This window comes from Clinocottus analis, unplaced genomic scaffold (assembly GCF_023055335.1).
Source record: "Clinocottus analis isolate CAN_PGR_092001 unplaced genomic scaffold, fCliAna1.0.p SCAF_1, whole genome shotgun sequence".
NCBI classification, from domain to species: domain Eukaryota; kingdom Metazoa; phylum Chordata; class Actinopteri; order Perciformes; family Cottidae; genus Clinocottus; species Clinocottus analis.
The window spans coordinates 16,002,396-16,018,816 of record NW_027175820.1 but is presented as its reverse complement, the minus strand read 5'-3'; the positions used below and the strand labels follow the sequence as shown (position 1 = coordinate 16,018,816).

Sequence of the window (16,421 nt, the reverse complement as noted above, 5' to 3'; positions counted from 1 at the left end):
AAGAGTGGATATCCTTCCACTCAGCAAACTAGAAAACACACAAACACACGCACAGTGCTCCAGTCAACCCACAGACATCTCCATTTACACAGGCCAAAAGTGTTACCACTACCTGAAGTCAACACAAACAGTTTTCAGAGTGACTCTGACCTGTTGACTCGGAACTACAGATCAGTGCTGCATCAGCATGTGCTGCAAGTGTGTATGAAGAATGACTTCAAATTGACTGAACACTGCAGACAGCTGCTGCCAGAAAGACTGACAGGCAGGCAGGCCAGCAGACAGACAGGTGCACTGGCAGACAGACTGACAAGCATTTAGTATTACTTGGTCAGCTGTTGTCAAACTGTGAGCTCACTGTCCGGTGTTTAAGTGTGTTCTTACTGTGGTATTTGCCCAGCATTACACTGGGTTTACACCTAAATAACTCACTAAATACATATTTTTTTTAAAAACTGGCGTACGCCCATATATTGGATGAATACAAGACATAATGAGACACATAAGATGTATAAAAGTAACCAATCCTCAGATGGGTAAAAGCATGAAGCAAGACATAGACAATGGAATACCGCTTCTTTACATTCATTATGTAATACAAATGTTGTTTTACTGGGTTGAAACCGCACTATAGCTTGCTCACTGAGCCTTTGACCGTGTTCATCAGGTTTAAGTCTGCTTTAAAAAGTGTCCAATATGTCAAAATATGTACTGGGGTTATGCAGACAGATTCAGTTCCATTTTATACATACAGAGACAAATGTTCCTCATACTCTCACACTCTGCACTTAATTTGCAAACACTTGATTGATTCTTCAAATATAGAAAGAAATCTTGATCAATTCAATACATCATCTGTTTTTTCTCAGTGCTCACAACATTAAACCCACCTTGAGAAGAAAGAGTCTGGGATCCACATCAGAGTCTGCCTGGAAGTGCTGAACCTGAAATATAAAGACACAATAGCACATGTATTATAAACACTGTGTGACACTACATCAAAGAGAGAGAGACAGAGAGAGACTAACACATGAAATGTTTAGTAGTTTATGATAAAGTACACATCCATGGCATAAATCATCATACACTCAACGTTACGTTAGAGTTAAAATTCCCCAAATGATGACCATCATCTGTCATTCCGTCCCGTTGACGAAGCTCACCTTGTCCCACCGACGTTTAACTGGATGATCTCTCCCATCCCAGGCGTCAAGTTGTTCCCATTCGTAGCCATGATAACCGAAGCAATGGGTCGTAAAAGTCCCTGTTCCGTTATTAGTCAGTCACGAGAGCTAGCTTGCTAACGCTCCTCTTCCCAGCAGAGCCGATGTCCCGACTCTCCCCAGCCTAACGACCTCTCCCTCGGTCCACCTTCCATAAAATATCCGTTATATACGGACGGCGGCGTCGGTGTCGTGGAGCCGCCACATAGTGGGCGACGACACAGAGGGGCCTTCTTATCGAAGAGGCAGCCTCACAAGAATGCCTTTATTTTTCAGCGAGCGTGTTTGCATCACTGTCTCGCATATAAATCGTGGATAACATCTTGCGCAGAATATTAGCAACGTGAAACAGCTGTACAAACGGTCTAAAAACGAGGCGAGAGGGTTCACCTCTGAGAACTTCCGGTTTCGCTTAGCCAAAGACGGTTGGAACCCTTAACTTCGTTTTTGTAATGCAATAGTGTATGTAATATTACCATACATCATATCATGTATGGATTTACATATACTACAATGAAACTACTGTAATCGTAATTCAAGCAGATGTTTTAGCAAGTAATTTAACATCAATTTGTGTTAATAATGTATCGACAATGCAAGCGAAACGAGGAGTGGAAATTCGAACTGAGTCAAATTATATTTTGCAATACAGCATAAGATGGAGCTGTCTCAGACACCAGAGTAAAATATTGAGTATGGCTGCCCTCAATTCTGCAGGCAGCTTGGCCATGACGAAATTGACATTATCCAAATGCGTGTGCTTAAACTGCCACCATAGTCATCTCCTCAACAGACAGAACCTGTATCACAAGTTAAGAACCAGTTCAGTTGTGTACTGAGATAGTCGAGAAGAAGAAAACGTGAGCGTTCCTGTACCACACATGAGCCAATCAGCGCAGGAGGCGTTATTGTCACGCTCTACAGGAACGCCCCCTCCCCGTGGCTGCAAAAAGACCCGTTGCGGAGTTTAGCGAGGCGCACCCTCCAAACTATTATTATGGACATCAACTACTGTGTCTATCTTGCTCCTAGAGCTGCCCACCGTCAAATACAAATTATTTATTCAAGTGCGCTTGGAAATTTTAGGAAATCTATATTGAGATTGCAGCTACACTTAAAATAGAAAATACAATACTCTCATGATAAAATATGGTATATATTTACTAATAGTGGTGTGATGAAGCTTTGATAGTTAACCATCGACTGGGTTGTGGTTAAAACCAAATCAAGCTCACAAAACACGTGGGGCGTTATATCGACTCCATAGTTAATGCTAGAACACATGTTGAATCCAATAATATATATTGTTGGTATAGGGTACGTTTTAACTTAGTTTTCAATGCAATATTTATCATTCAAACTTCATGTGCATTCCACTTTTTTTGCTGGTCGAGCAGTAACTCGACACCACTGCGTTTTCTGCGCGCAATTAGGCGCTCCTCAACTGATGCCCGCCCCTCCCACTTCTACTCAGAGAAAGGGACTTGAAACCCAACAACATATTTTATGACGAACTAGCTAGCAATTGTTTTGACTAAAAGCATCTTCTTTTACTGCTTTTTCACCAGTATGTAACGCACGGTCTTTATTCGTCTGTAGTTTCCTGTTCCCCGGTAGGATTTGTATATATTGCTACTTAACTTTATGTTAGTTGTTTGTTTATTTACCTTTCATTAGCTTGTTAGCCGGGAAAAGTTAGCAAAGGCTGGACTTCTATAAGCTAACGTTGGACTATTAGCAAGAGCCTTGATTAACTTCATTAACTACAGTTGGTAACTTGTTTGTTTGACTGGCTCACGAGGAGGTGACCTGTAACAGTAATGTTTCTAAGTCCAAGCTAAATTAACGTTACAAATTAAGCAGATGTCATAAGTTATTTTCTCTGCAGGTAACGTTAAGTAATTAAGTTAGGTGGGGCGACTCTACGTTAGAAAATTATATTTGTAATGTTATTACCAAAGACTACGAATCTAAGTGTGTCATTTGTTTACAGACCTCCCTCCCCCTCGAGCTCTACCTCGTTAAAAGCCAGGCCAGAAAATAAAATGGATGTGTGACCAGCTCAAACGGAGAGAAGAGAAAGCAAGAAAGAGTCTTTCTGCTCCTTGTTTCAGCCCAGGAGCAGAAGCCTGAGGAAGGAAAGGTGGAAAGCATACAAGTCAGGTCATGATGTTGGAGGCACAGGAGATAGGAGCTCCAGGTACAGAGGGAAACAAGCCAGAGCTCCCAGCAGTACACATGTCCAGTAATATTCAACAGGTAGAAACTGGAGCATCTGTCTCTCCGCCCGTGGCCTCCATACAACCTCCAGCCACCACAGCAACGGAGGATGAGGATGAGAGTGAAGACGAGTCAGACATTCTGGAAGAGAGTCCATGTGGTCGCTGGCAGAAACGCAGAGAGGAGGTAAGGGTGGCCAGGAAAAACATGGACTAATGTTTAACTGTTCTACCATCCTTAAGATGAAAGTTATTACCGGTATATCACATTTCTCTGCACAAATCAAAATTAAAAATAGCCCTTGACTATGTATACAATAGTCACAAAGCTCCGTTGACTGGAATGACAGATGCAGTGATATTGTGATGTAGATCCTAGATAACCTTTTACTGCAAAATGAACAACCTGGTTGGTAATCGTTTTGAACCAGTGTATTAGCTTATTAATAGATTTGAGTATGATTTGCTTGACACAAACTGTGTTTTTTGGGTTGATCATGTTCAGTATAATTTAAAACCGTTACTTCATCTGCTAGTAGTTAAATTCAAAAAGCATATTGGACTTCAGTGTTCATATGCAGAAGTTTATAGCACAAGTATATCTTTACCATGTCAGCTGAAACAGGAGGAGGATGTTATTGAATGTATTCTATTAAAGTTTTTCTGTTTGTTCTTTTGTAAACTCTTTTTGTGTCTTGTATTTAATGTTACGATGGAAATATATAATCTCTTGAACACTATTTTGTTAATTTCTACTGTAGGTGAATCAGCGTAATGTCCCAGGGATAGATGATGCATACTTGGCCATGGACACAGAGGAAGGGGTAGAGGTAGTGTGGAATGAAGTCATGATCTCAGAGAAGAGGAACTTCAAACTGCTTGAGGTGAGTCAGTGTTATAGTATGTTGGAATAAAACAGTTAAAGATGCTTGTTAAAGTGTGGTCGTGATTTCACGCCAACATTCATGAAAGGGAAGAGTACATTTTCACTGATTATTTTAAATTGTTGTGCCTCAATAGTTCATGCACATATATGGATAACAAAGTGTTGAATTAAGTTAAAAAAAAAATGTTGAAAATAAAAGTTGTTGTCAAGCAGTTATAGACTGTCCCAGTTTGTAAATGTGATAGTCTGTGTACATTTGACTAGTGTCATCATTTCTGCCATTGCGTATTAAAGGGTTTAAGAAATGTATTATTTTTGTCATCGATAAATCATCCAATTATTTTCTTAATTAATCATTTAATCTAGAAAATGTAAAAACAGATAAAAGTACCGAACATCTTCAAATCTTCTTTCTCTGACCCACAGTCCAAAAACTACTGATAGTTATCTCTAGGGAGTGATTTGCCTTTTTCCTGAAAGATGACTTCAGCAATTACTCAATCCTCTAAATAGTTGCCGGCTCATTTTGTTTTTGCATGCTGTATTATGTGTATTATCACATCCCGAGTCAGACTAAAGTTCGGTCATCCCTTGGAAAAAGGTCAAAACTATTTAAAAAGATGAGATTAAACATTTTATTATTTATAGTTTGTTTACATTAATGGTTGTTTCAGACATATTATTCACCAATCAGGAACAGAAGACTCATAAATATATATAAATTAATTTGTGTTATTACTTATTATGTACTTAAGCATATTTTGTTTTTTTCCTGGGTGTTTAGGAGAAAGTGAAAGCAGTATTTGATAACCTCATCCATTTGGAACATGCAAATATTGTCAAGTTTCACAAGTACTGGGCTGACACAAAAGAGAACCGAGCAAGGGTGAGTCTCATACCTGGCAAAACATTATTTGGTTGACTTACAATTGGAGAAGTAAGCTCGTTATTGATACTTTTGTCAGTCTTCATGAGTAACATTGTCATTTTCAAAAATATTTATATAACAGTGTGTATATGTCTTTTTCATTTTGTTTGATTATTGTCTGCCCGTGAAGTTTACCTTAATTTCTTCCTTCTCCCTCAGGTGATTTTCATTACTGAATATATGTCATCTGGAAGCTTAAAACAGTTTCTGAAGAAGACAAAGAAGAATCATAAAACCATGAATGAAAAGGTAATAACTGATTGTATATAACTTTGAATTAGAATTAAATGGAATAATGGTATATGTCTGACCCTTTGTCACAGCATTGATAAGAGTTTATTCTAGATTGTATTTAATTGAAACATTAATTAGCATTTAGCTGTTGGCAAAACAAAGAAAGATTTTGCTCCTTTACTGTGATGTGTATAAAATCATATATGTAAGTAATAGTTCCTCCACATTGAAAACCAGCCAGTAAGAGCTCTGATGGTTGTTCATTCTGTACACATGACATCTATTGCTTCTGTCCATCCGGGGAGAGGGATCCTCCTCTGTTGTCCTCTCAAAGGCTTCTTTTTTTCCCCAGTGAGAGAGTTTTTACCATCTTTATTTTGAGGAGTATCTTGATCCGATGTGAGGTCCTGGGACAGGGACGTCTATATGTACAGACTAAAGCCCTACGACCAAATTTGTATTTGTGATTTGGGGACATACAAAATACACTGAATTGAATTGATAAGTTGTATGTTTCCTACAGGCTTGGAAGAGATGGTGCACACAGATCCTGTCTGCTCTCAGGTTGGTCTCACCTTTTCAGACATTATATTAATGTTTATATGGTTACGCTCAGAAAAGCATATTTTTTGGGAGTAACGATATGAAAGCAACCCCTTTCTGATGAAATTTGTATTTATAGTTGTGGATGTTTTTTGTTTTTTTTCTGTACTGCAGTTATCTCCACTCATGTGACCCTCCCATCATCCATGGTAACCTGACCTGTGACACCATCTTCATCCAACACAACGGACTCATCAAGATTGGGTCAGGTATATAGTCACGCAACTTCTCGTAATACAAGATATAAGATAAGACACACAAATGAGAAAATATTTAATGTAAAACATATGAATAGTTCAGTTCCCAGCAGACAATTACAGATACAATTATTGGTGTATCAGTGAAAACAAGATGAGCTGTTAATATAGTCAGATCATACTGAATTATAGAGATTACATGTATATAAAGATTACACACTACCAATGTTGGTTGCACAAAATACTCATCCAGCAATCAAGCATTGTTGTGTGACAAATGGTGCCAATATTGCTTCTTTAGTGTACTGAAATAATGCTTTCGTATAAGATGAAGACAAAAGGGTATTAAGGGCTTGCCATATGGAGAAAATTGTATCAAATATTTCGATTAATCTATATTGTAAGTCGGTAAAAGCAAATAAAAAATAGATAAGTTAGTAAATTACATCACTTTTCCTTTAATGTAGCCTTAAAATCAAAGAAAAGACATTTGAGTGATATTCAGATATACAATATCTAGTCGCATATCATGTTATCGATACAATATAGATATATTTCCCAGACCGAATGTTGTAAACTATGATTTAGAAAACAACTGTTGCATGTACTGCAGTGACTCAAGTCCACAAAAAGCTTCTTTACTCTTTGTTCCACCTCTCGTTCTCCATTATTTGCTAACAAGCGGCCTCCAAACTCTCAACATCCCACACTACAATTTTCACAATGTTAAGGGAGTATTTACTTCATAATCCAGCTTTTTATTCACTTCTCTCCATGTTTTCCATTTTACATCTATACATCTTCTGTATTTTCTCCTCATCTGCAGTTGCTCCAGACACCATCAACAACCACGTGAAGACGTGTCATGAAGAACAGAAGAACTTGCACTTCTTTGCCCCCGAATATGGAGGTAGACTTGACGCTTTTTTGTTATTTCTGTTACAGATATTGACTGTGACCTGACTGCCAGAGTAAAGTGGATTATACAGATATATTAGAAATTTGTCATAAGATATTGACATAGCACAATATAAGTAGGGTGTGATATTGTACAATTATTTTCTATGAATAACAAAGTGTTTGGGGAATATGTGTTTCTATGAAAGCATTTTTTATTTACATAATATATCAGACTTCTAAGTGTTAGTGTTGAATATTGTCTTCAACTCTGCAAATGCTTTGTCTGAATATAATATCTGAGATTGATTTAAATCAGAAAATATCTCATTAAAGAAGTGAACAAGGCTAAGAATCTGACTGAGCATTTGGTGTCAACGTTTGCTTCTTGACATATTAAGGTGTATGATATTATAGCTATACGTACTCATTTCTCTTTATTCCTTTTCTCATTGTAGCTGTTGATGTCACCACGGCCATAGACATCTACTCGTTTGGCATGTGTGCCTTAGAGGTGATATGGGACCCATAGTGCATGATAAGATGGTCAGAGTCCATTCTTAAATATGTTAACGTGTTTGGTGTGTTGCAGATGGCTCTCTTGGAAATCCATGGGAATGGAGCGTCCTCTTTGGTTTCTCAGGAAGCCACCAACAATGCCATACAGTTACTGGAGGATCCACTGCAGAGGGTGAGATACAGGGAGTGGAGTATGTGTTCCCATGTGTATGTGTGTCACGTGTCTCAAGCATTTATTTGAAAGTCACATTTGTGCATACAGGACATTTGTTTGGAAGCGTGTGACCCAGATGTTTGTTTTTGTAGGAGTTAATCCAGAAGTGCCTGGAGTGTGATCCCTGTACAAGACCTACAGCCAAAGAGCTGCTGTTCAACCAAGCTCTGTTTGAAGTACCGCTGCTAAAACTCCTGGCTGCACATTGTATCGTCAGCCACCACCGTGAGTCTTTAAAAAACACAAGCAAAATTTTTCATTTTTTGCTCTTCTCAGAATGAAATTGTTAATGAGAAGACTGACCAAATTAGCGATTTGGGCTAGAATTCAATCTTGTAAGGTTACTGAGTGGGAAGAGGTGCTGCTAAACATTTTTCTGTATGAACAATTGACCAAATGGTTATGAGTAATATAAAAGAGGTCACTCATAGTGCTCCCACTGCCCCCAGCAGAAGGTAGACAAATACGACTAATTGGGAAAGAAAGTTGAACATCCTGCAGAATGAATAGCCAGAATTTTCTTTTTGAGGGTCGGTGGTAACCAAAATGGATAGATATAGAGTATGGTTCACATTAAAATGTATTATTTACACACAGAAGCACATTTGAGAAATACTCTCACAAGATTTTCCTGCCTCTCAAACATCTTCAAATGCCACCAATAAACACTTAAGAACGTTTAAGTTAAAGTGTTGTATCCTAACTACTAGCATCTCCTAATCTAAGATGCTTTATCATTTTCCAGACATGATTCCTGAGAATGCCCTGGAGGAGATCATGAAGAACCTGGACCCTGACATGGTCGTCGCTGAGAAGAAAGAGGATGTTCAGCTCAAGTAAGGGACAGAAGCTGGTGTCCATAATGAAGTGTCAGTCAGCTAGATACAGCACAAAATAATAACAGAAGTCATTCAGATAAAGATATTTTTTTTAACAGCAATATGCTCAGTACATGAAGATGGGATTAACAATATAATGGCAGACAAGTGAAACATTTGTATTATTATTATTGATATTGTTAGTTGGTATGTGTCTTACAGCTCGTGTTTTTCATTACTCGTAAATCCTTAAGGATTTTCTGAGTTTGTAGAAAAGCTTATTATCTTATTTAAATTGTCTGTAGTGTAGTGTAGTTTTTGCTGCAGTCTTTAATTGTATTTATTTCTTCTCTAGGCTTTCACAGTTTCCTGCCTTGGAGCTTGATAAATTCCTGGAGGATGTGAGGTAAGAAGCAAAGCAGCAAAAGGAAACTCAGTTGTATTCTCAATTTCTCTAAACCCAAAGAGAAACACTATCCCTTCACATGGGGGCAGTATTGATCCACCTTGTAATGAATAATACTCTTTTAAAATATTCGTCCTGAATTTCACAGATTTTGTGCTTAACTAAATGTACGGAATTTAAACAATTTAGGTTTTGAAAATATTTTTTAGCCTCTTGGTTTTTATTTTGTGGTGGACATTTGTAATTAAGGTTGGAAACGGAATCAAAGATTTCAATATGTATTTCATTTTGAATACTTTGTTGGTTTTTCTTATATATCATATAGTTTCAAAATCGTGGTTTTGTTAAATGTTCTCTCTTATTTTCCATCTCGCTTTTAATTTCTGACTTTTCTAACCTTAAACGTTTTTATAATGGTTTCCTTATTACTTTATATAACTCCCACCTTTTGTACAAATTCCTATCTTCCTGCTCTTTCATTCCCCTTATCCATGATGTTTTATCCACCTCTCGCTGTCTTTGTTTCTCTCCCCTTCCCTGAATCAGGAACGGTATTTATCCAATAACAGCGTTTGGCCTGCCCATTCCTCAGCAGCCTCAACAGAAGACCGTTACATCTCCCATTGTCGTCCCCTTGGTCAAATCCCCCACCCCCGAACCTGCAGAGCTCGAGACACGACGGGTATGTAAAACTGATTATATACATTATCTATATATACATATAACCAAAGGAAGATCAGTCACAATAGGGACATTTCACAAGTTATTGTCCTGATGCTAACATTTTAGAATTTTCATGATAAGTCACTGATTAAATATGTATACTGTGTATTTGCTGTAGTAGAGGACACTAGTTGAGGACCATTCATCCTTAGATTCCTATACTTCTTCTGCAGGTCATTCATATGCAGTGTAACGTTGAATCTGTCGAGGAGGGCTCAAAGTACCATGTAAGTCTTTGCAATAGTATTTATTTAGTGTTCGACATGACATTCAAACCATTTGTTAGTCTCGTGCTATTTCAGAAGTATAATGTGAATTTTGTCGGTTGTTGTCTTTCTCTCCTTTCAGCTAACGTTACTGCTGAAGCTGGAGGATAAACTGAATAGACATCTAAGTTGCGACATGTTACCTCGTAAGTCCCTCTCTATCGTAGTCGTTCTTGTAGCTTCAAGATTAGGTCACCATTTTTTGTTACTGTGTGCCCACATCCGAAAATTCCCACACAGCTTTCTTCATGCTGAAATTTATTGTTCGAAGTTCAAAATCAAGTTTCATTACATCAAAAGTGATCTGGGAAAGTGTGTGCTAAAACAAAATTACAAGGTACGACCTTTAACATTTACAACCAGTCATTACAGTTCGAACAATCATTTGATGTTGTTGGAAGACGTATGTGAGCACAAGATACGTAGATTAGGGGCTATTCTTTCAGATATGTGTGTGAATGTGTCACGCCAGGTCCCATTACAAGCACTTCTACGTGTGTGTATGTAGAATATCAATACCAGTATTTTAAGTACTTTTTGGGGAGAGGGATTGACACGTGTTTATGCGTGTGTATTTAGTTCTTGATTTCATAACACTTTCAAAGTAGGATGGTTTTCATGAAATGTCGTCATTGTATCCATCTGGACAGTTTAGGGTTTACAGTTTGGGATTAGGGTTAACGGTAGGATTACATTTGACTTGGGGAGATGATTAATTATAAAGTTATGTCTGTAATGGCCACTGTATTCTTAGATTCTACCACACACAGAGCTTCGATGTACATTGCCTCTTCATATATGTGCACTTAAGCATGTAAGAACGTAAGGGTGGGATTCCAGAGAGTTTACACTCTGATGGCGTCACAATATACAGTAGCAAGACTATTTTAGGCTGGGAGACTAACTGTCGCTTATGTGTCACGAAAATCCTCTGCTGGCCACAGTGGCTTGAAATAAACAGTGTCTGGGCGGAAAAAAAACAGTAACTCCCCATGCCAAATTCTGAATATTTTCCATACTTGAAGAATTATTTTGAAATAAACCATTTTCATCTCAATGTTCAGCAGCACGTTAGAAACCAAAAGAAAATACGTGAGGAAAACACACACAACACAACTGTTGCGTGGTGCATTTGGTCAGAGAAATGAAGACAGTATGATGCAATGTGCGCATGCAAGCACAGGTATGGTAGGCATGTATAGTGTTGCAGGCGTGTGGGGAATGCCGGGGCTGTGAAAGGCTGCAGCTGACAGCTGTCACCTCCCGTGTCAAGATCTGACCATCTCTTCCCATGCTTTCATCTCCCTGTCTCTCACTCACTCTACTTCATCTCCTCGGCTCTCTTTCTTTCTCCCATCATATGTCCTGTCTTGCACACTCACACCTTAATACTACTGGCACACATCATGTAACCTCTCATCATAGACACACCTTGTCCTCCTTTTTTTCTTTTTGTAAACAGTTCCTCCTGCTGATATCAGGGAACATTCTTCAAAGCTTTACTTATCGACACACCAAAGTCCAAAGTGCTCTGGGCAGGGTCACAAGCAAACTGAGCCACTTAAATTGCACCCCCATTGGCATGGCACTCATACACTCTACTTCAATTGAAACCTATTCACAACTAAAGCACATGTTTTTCTCAAAACTAAATAGTAACTTATTTGGTTAATTACATGATTTTCAGACCACAAGATGCAAACATGCAAGGAAGCTTTTTACTCAGCTCCAATCTGTGTATCATCTAGTTTTCGGTTGCCTGTGTTTTTCTTTTCCTAATGTCAAAGTTGTCGGATGCTTCACCTCCTCCACTTGTTTGTCTTGCCCCGGCCACATTCCTGATAAAGTTGTAAAGTGACCGCTAAGTTATAATAAATCCGTAGACCGTGACCATTCCTCGGCTCACTGGGCACAAGCAAAGAATGTCCCAATTTGGGAGGTAACTAAAATACTAAAGTAAAAAACAATTGCAATAGATACCATCCATTTAAAAAAAAAATTAAAAAATCGGCCAGGGGCTAACAGGAGTCTTCCTTTTCAGAAGAAAGTAGGCATCAAAAGTTATGCAGCATTTAGTGTCCGAAATTCCAAGCTGGTTGTTCTGAGTGTATTTTCTCAATGTTCTGGTCAAGTAAAATCCAGCATATGTTTCTATATTTTGTGCAACCTTGCATATATTTGGTTTGGACTGATGATGATTCCTTTGTAGTTTTTTTAGGGGGGCAAACTCCCTTTTATACTTTCAAGTAAATATTTACACTTTCATGTGGTGAACACAGGCAGAGCACAAGTTATTTACAATAACTTTAAGTTTCGGTGTAACTTTAATAGGATTATTGACACTACTGCTTGTTTAGAAATCTTAATATTTGTTTTTTTACTTCGTAGATAGATTTGTTTCTGTATAATTGTTAAATATTGAGTCTTGAAGTCTTACTTAAAGTTTACAGATGAATTTGAGGTTAAACAGGTGTTAAAAAGGATACATGTTTAATCAGCTAGGGCTAAAAGAGAAATTAGGACAAATTGGGGAAAAAATTCTAAATATTAGACTAGAAAGAGAGATTTGGGCACTCTAAAGTTGAGGAAAGGAGAAGATGCTTAAGGCTACTGATGACATTGTTCAGCCCTTAATAGCAAGGCTAAATAGAAATATTTAAAAAGCTAACATGTTTTAACAGATCATGCACTAATCAGAGCCATGCTGGTTGAAACATGTTAGCTTTTCCGTTCCCCTGTTCTAGACTCGTCCTTTTTATTGTATTGGATATCACTTCATTTACGTTTTTTATAAAAATGTGACCATCAAACAAACAAAATGGGTTCAGAGATGCTAAGAGCACATCACGAATAGACATTAAAATAAGTGGATTAAAGTTCATGTGCCATTGATATTGCCCGTGTCCTAAGCCTTTGTTGGGGGGGTATCTGTGGTGGGGGGGGGGGCTTGTGGATAATAGCTGCCCCGCAGTGTGTGTTCTGATTGTTCTGTATCTCCTTTGCCGACCGAAGGGGAGCAAATAGTGCATGCCCAGGGTGGGTGGGGTCTCTGGAGATAAAGCTGGCTTTCCTACAGAGCCGGCCAGCGTATAGGTCACTGAGGGGGGTAGTGTGGTCCCAATGACTCGTTCTGCCATCCTCACCATCCTCACCAGGTCTCTCCTGTTCTCCACTGCGCAGCTAGCAAACCATACAGTGCAGCAGTAGGTTGCCCGATAGAAGTTTATCAGCAGGTGTTGAGGAAGGTGAGCCTGCTTCAGCTGAAGAAGTAGAGTCAGCTAAATGTAATGTAATGTATTGTTGTAGTAGTTTCATAACAAGAGACACTGGTCGAGATGAAGGTGATGTTACATGTTAATGAATTGCTGTTCCGGTGTGTTTTTCAGATGAGAATGTTCAAGAGATGGCTGAAGAGTTGGTGCAGCTGGGCTTAATCAGTGAGGTGGGTGTTTTGTGTGTCAGAGAGAGATCGATGTTGTCTGTATGTGCCTAAGAGTGTAAAGCTGCAGCAAACGTGTGGGTGATTCTGTAGCTGAGCAGGTTATTTTTGTACCAAACTGTGAAAATTCAGTTTCCTTTAAGAACCCTTGACTCTTCATACCATCCAACACGTACACTACTACTCCTTCAAGAGCACATGTGCTGCTCCGTATGTCTGTTGTGCCCACTTACCTTCCCACGTTCATGTAATGAAGTCACTTCAGGTCTTTGTGGGCGAGAGCACATGTAGACTTACTCCTCTTAATGGATTTTATGGATACTTAAAAGAGTATAGTGCCTCACCTGTTGGACTGACTTGCATATGTTTGCCTGTAACAGTGGGCTGTGTCTCCACTATCTAACAATCAATCTGTTACCTGTAATGTCTTGCATTGTTGAAAATGTTTGTTTTCTCTTTGCAGGTGGACCAAAACAAAATAGCCTCTCTACTAGAAGAGTCATTCAGCCAAGCTGCTCTTCAATAACATCGGTTTCGTCAACTCTGTTACCGTCTCATAAGTACGCTCTCAACCTTGTTACATGTTCTGTTTGGTTACTTAATTCAGTGACTATATTTAGTGCTTTTTTCAAATGTCTTTTCTAGTAGCCTTTGGTGGTAATGTGACCAAAAGGGTGGGATTTTTCCTCTGCATCAGGGATTAAAACTTCCAAAAGCACAGACAACCTTTAACATAAAGCATGTATCCAGGCGTCCAGTTAACCTGGATTGATTTAACGTTTTTATTGTAAAAGTCAAACTACACATAAATATGTGTGTAATTCTTTTGTGTTGGGATAAAACGGCTCCATTTTGTTTTGCCTCATATGAACATGAAATATATGAACATTCCCGCCTCTTTAACTTTTATGTCTATGACCGTCCTTTAACGAGTTGGTTAAATATATGTAATAGTTTAAAAACTGGATGGCAGATGCAACTTTATCAGTTGAATTTATTGTAGACAAATACACATGAAATATATATACATATTTATATATATATTTTAAAAGCCTTTGATACAGAACGAAATGTATGTGCCTAACTGCGTATCACATTTTGGGCCGGTTAATGGCAGCTCTCTCTGGATATTGGTTACTCGGTTACTTTGAGGTACTGTGAACTCAGTGTTACTGAATTTCTGTTTGTGTGTTTTTTCTATGTTTCACTCCACTGTTTGCCTTATGTTGGGCCTACGCACACGCCTTAAAGTCCTCTTTTCTCTGTTTTTTTATTTTTTATTGTATTCATCGTTTAACCATTTGCTGCTTATTGAGTTCACACATGCTACTCTTCTTGTAAAATCCATTCATGTGAGACTTGTGTACTGAGCTCAGCTGCCATCTGCTGTAGAAAGAGGACCTTGCCTTTTCCTGCCACATCTGTGTGAGAGCCTCATATGTTTTATATATGTTTAAGACACTGTATAGCGTGTGTTTTTCTTCACTTACGTCCCTTTGTTTACTGTGATTTCACACACAGACCACATTGTTGAGCGTCTGAGCCGAAACACAACGCCTCTTATTTCTATTGCTATTGTTTTAATTTGATCACAATTTGGTAAGATTGGGACCTCGGGGGTTTACATTATCCTTCAGAGCGCTAAGGCGCCTTCATTTGAAATCAAATGTGTCTTTCCTAGACTCGTATTGAGATTAGGGAGTTCCCTGTGGCCTTTAATTTTTCTGACATTTTGGCCCAGAAGTCTCTGTGGAGAGCTGGTACTACTGTTTCTGAAAGCTCATCCAGTTCAGGAACTTAAACAAGCAGAAGAGTGCACAGAAAATATAACATTCTCAGTATGTATAGAGAAAACATCAGTTACAATACTATTAGATATAATAACTTACCATTTGTTTTGGTATTTTATTGAGACTACTTGAAGTGTCTTATTATTACAGTACCAGTTTAATTGAAAACTACCTTATTAACTTGCAGACATGACTCTTTTTCTGGCTGATTAGTTATGATGTTAAATTGGTCACCTCACTAATGAGATCATATTAATCCTACGATCTCCACTCATATATTTCTCAAGTATTTTTTAAATGTAGTCGGGCTACTAATGTGCTCCAATCTGCATTTTTGCTATACATACTTGTGTAGTCCATCTTAATGTTTGTATTGTTTTGTATTTGTGAACTGATAAGATTGTATATTCCAAAGATATGTCTTAAAGTCAGCCAAGCGAATGTAAGTGCACTTCTTAAAAACCAACCAATGTGATATCTCTCTCTCCCTTTTCTCTCTCTCTCTCTCTCTCTCTCTCTCTCTCTCTCTCTCTCTCTCTCTCTCTCTCTCTCTCTCTCTCTCTCTCTCTCTCTCTCTCTCTCTCTCTTTCTCTCCCTCTCTCTCTCTCTCCCCCTACCTACCTGTCTGTCTCTCTCTGTCAGTGTTTACTATATTTTCCATCCAAATTATTGGTGGTGTTGAAACTGGTTATTAAATAATCATACAGGGTGGGCAGCTTTTGCCCATAACTTGAGGATGTGAGCTTTTGGTAAAATGTGTATATTCTTCTATTTTGTATATGACATTAGTGTCAGTAAATGTGTGTGTCTTTTCTGAGACGTGTATCCTGACAGAATCTGCTAAGTATGAGTATTCTTTCAAATAAATGCGTGAAATGCTTCACAGTTGTTTTTAGCAGGTCCAAAAGGAAGTTTTTCTTTTTACTTTGTGTGTGTTCAGATTTTTCAGGTTTTGATGGTGTTTGTGAGACTGAAAGAAAGACACTTATAGTGAATGTGGAATGGCTTTTGCGCCCCTCCGCGTCCAGCAAAACGCAGGTAATTCACAGGTGAGTTTCC

The 16,421-nt window shown here is 38.4% G+C and overlaps 2 protein-coding genes across 2 annotated transcripts in view; one reads left to right on the top strand and one right to left on the bottom strand.

Annotated features, from left to right (window-relative positions):
- kctd3 (potassium channel tetramerization domain containing 3) overlaps window positions 1-1,560 on the bottom strand; it is a 15,516-nt gene extending 13,956 nt beyond the window's left edge. The window contains exons 1-3 of the mRNA XM_068593916.1: window positions 1,164-1,560; window positions 891-944; window positions 1-28 (exon numbers count right to left, since the gene is read on the bottom strand). The exon at window positions 1-28 is cut by the window's left edge and continues 18 nt beyond it. Coding sequence (XP_068450017.1) covers window positions 1-28; window positions 891-944; window positions 1,164-1,234 — 153 coding nt within the window. The 5' untranslated portion in view covers window positions 1,235-1,560. The remainder of the gene's footprint in view (window positions 29-890; window positions 945-1,163) is intronic.
- Window positions 1,561-2,701: 1,141 nt separating this feature from the next.
- LOC137796003 (nuclear receptor-binding protein-like) lies at window positions 2,702-16,410 on the top strand. The gene is made up of 18 exons (XM_068593665.1): window positions 2,702-2,836; window positions 3,217-3,629; window positions 4,204-4,326; window positions 5,113-5,214; window positions 5,416-5,505; window positions 6,014-6,054; window positions 6,208-6,302; window positions 7,117-7,200; window positions 7,646-7,701; window positions 7,780-7,878; window positions 8,013-8,145; window positions 8,666-8,756; window positions 9,094-9,144; window positions 9,691-9,826; window positions 10,041-10,094; window positions 10,216-10,279; window positions 13,520-13,575; window positions 14,036-16,410. The coding sequence occupies exons 2-18, from the start codon at window positions 3,390-3,392 to the stop codon at window positions 14,096-14,098; spliced, it is 1,578 nt and encodes a 525-aa protein (XP_068449766.1). The 5' UTR covers window positions 2,702-2,836; window positions 3,217-3,389; the 3' UTR covers window positions 14,099-16,410.
- Window positions 16,411-16,421: the final 11 nt, after the last annotated feature.